General features: G+C 44.8%; 1 protein-coding gene across 1 annotated transcript in view; it reads left to right on the plus strand.

Annotated features, from left to right (window-relative positions):
* Positions 1-1,457: 1,457 nt before the first annotated feature.
* Positions 1,458-2,572, plus strand: part of gcgrb (glucagon receptor b) — a gene marked incomplete at both ends in the record, with an annotated part of 8,674 nt that continues 7,559 nt past the window's right edge. Inside the window, 3 exons of the mRNA XM_079999416.1 lie at positions 1,458-1,511; positions 2,375-2,471; positions 2,565-2,572. The exon at positions 2,565-2,572 is cut by the window's right edge and continues 100 nt beyond it. Of these exons, the coding sequence (XP_079855542.1) occupies positions 1,458-1,511; positions 2,375-2,471; positions 2,565-2,572 (159 nt within the window). The remainder of the gene's footprint in view (positions 1,512-2,374; positions 2,472-2,564) is intronic.

Genomic DNA, 2,572 nt, shown 5'->3' on the forward strand with positions numbered 1-2,572 from the left:
ATAGGGACAGAGTCCTGGTCCTCAGCTAGCCTCACAGAAGGGATGGTGTTGCTCACCCCAAACCATGCGTAGAAGGTGTTGAGCTCCTCGGGAAGAGAGATGGAGGGCTGGGTATCACTACTATTTCTCCCTTTGTAGTCTATGGATCACAGGCCATTAAGTACCACATGTGTCTGGGGTCGGAGCTGTGGTAGTTAGACTCCAACTTGTCTCGGTAGTCTCTTTTGGTATCTGTGAATGCTTTCCGTAGGTCATATCTTGACTTCCTCAAGGCCTCCATTACTGGCGATCCCAGAAATCTTTCATAGGGGTGGTCAAATGAGACCACAGAAAATCTTGGGGTGGCACAGCAAAACCTTGTTACCATTAACGGTGACCAAACAACTTTAATTTTCACAAATTTATTTGAACATGTATAATGTGGGTTTGAACTAGAGAGAACCAGGAAGGGAGTGGGACCGGAGCCAGAGTGTGTGCATGCAAGATGCATGGGGGACTGCGCGCGTGCACGCAACTGCTCAACAATCGCTCGCTCGTCATGTTGACTTTTGAGAGAACTAATCTCCCCCAGAGGTGTCAATAAAGTATACAAAAATAAAAAATATACGAAATGATCTGTGTGCTATGATAACATCATGTGATAATGGGCGTTTGATCGAAATCTATGGTTTGAATGCACAAACACATACGCACACACACACACACACACGCACACACACACACACACACACACACACACACACACACACACACAAGCAACGGAAGATGGTGTTCGGCAGAAGCCCAGCAACCAGAACAGAATGGAATTTGAAACGTTTTGGCCAAAAATGTTTCCATGGTCAAGGTGTTTTTTGCAGGAACGTTTCAGATTTCATTTTGTTCTCCTCCATCACTGCAGAAAACGATCAATGTAAACCGAGGAATTGACCTGACCATGAATGGAAAAAACATCCGCCCACAGACACACACACACACACAGGCACACACACGCACACACACACACACACACACACAATCACTGTACTGTATATTCCATACAATGAAGGGGCATTAAGAGCTTTTGTGTGTTTGTGTGTTGGTGTGTAAATGTGTGCGTGCGTGTGTGTGTGTGTGCGCGCGCGCGTGTGTGTGTGTGTGTGTGTGTGTGTGTGTGTGTGTGTGTGCGCGCGTGCACACGCGTGTGTCCGTGTGTGTGTGTGTGTGTGTGTGTGTGTGTGCGTGTGTGTGATGGGTTTTGGATAATAATGTGTATTAATTGATTCCATTTCTTTTCTGTTCACCACATCCAATGTGATTGTTTTCTCCCTTTGGTCCAAACACCTTTCCAACGCATCCCTCTCTTCAGTAATCACCATGGCCGTTGTTGTGTGCAGCCTACAGAGAGAGACAGAGCAAAGCATCCCTCATGAACTGAGATCCTGCTCTGCGTCCCGTCCCCCCATCCCCCCATCAGTGGAATGTACCAGGTGTCCGTCCTTTTGGCTCTGCTAACACTCTGCAGCTTCACACAGGTAAAGTACGACTCACTCCCTTACCTTCCCAGCTCTCTCTACCTCCATCACTATTTCTACACCCTCCTCTTTAAAGTGGAAATCCGTAACGTCATTTTTTGTAAAATAGCAAATTTTTTATTTTACCAGGCGCTTTCTAAGAAACAGCCATACAATTTATTTGCGTTATGCACATGCTACTCTATGCTGTTTCCATTGTCGATGGCGGGGTTTGCCTTTCCCAGCAAGAAGAAAAAAACAGCATTGTCATTGAAAAAACATCCCCACCACCTCAAGTGCCCCAAAATATGAACAATATATATGACCCCAGCCAACACAGAAGATCTCATGGATTGCACACACACACACACATTAGTCTTTTTTTACAGCTCTAACTGGGCACCTGGACTTTCACAGAACTCCCGTAAGAAGTGTAGTCTTGTAAGCTCTGAGTGGGCCTGGAGATGATTCAAACTATTGTTTGTTGTCCTTCAGTGGTAAAGCATTGTAATGAAATCAAGATTTTGCCATGTTGTGTTATACAATGTTATAGTCTTATTGAACTGAAAGTAACTCAATTCAGGGCACATTTACACCCTGAATTGACCCCAACACTAACTTTTAGAAGTGGTTTTCAAGGTGGCAACCATGTATCAGCTGTTGGCTGCCAAGATTGACAAAATGGTTGCAAAGTTTATTAATTTAAAATTTAGTGATAATGATCCAATATAATTATAATCCAATATCCAATTTATTGATTATTCTCACAGACAATATTCTAAAATCTTCCAATGCCCCAGCCTAGCTGCAGGAGTTTTCTGATTTAATAACTTGAACTTAAAGGCAGAAACCAATTAAACCCACAAAGATCCATCCTCTTGTAGGTGTCCACGACAAACCCCCTGGAGCTTGTGAAGGAGAAATGGGGCACCTACAGGAACCAGTGCCTGGACTTCATCAACGGAACTCCACCTCCTGCTGGTAAGCCCTGTTTCTCCCACTGGTCTGGCCACAGAGGCCTTTTGCTGCTCAACAATAGGTTTTACCGATGGAATCGGCCGTTCTCCCCTCTAGTGCTGGTG

Source organism: Zeus faber (assembly GCF_960531495.2).
Source record: "Zeus faber genome assembly, chromosome: 4".
Lineage (NCBI taxonomy): Eukaryota > Metazoa > Chordata > Actinopteri > Zeiformes > Zeidae > Zeus > Zeus faber.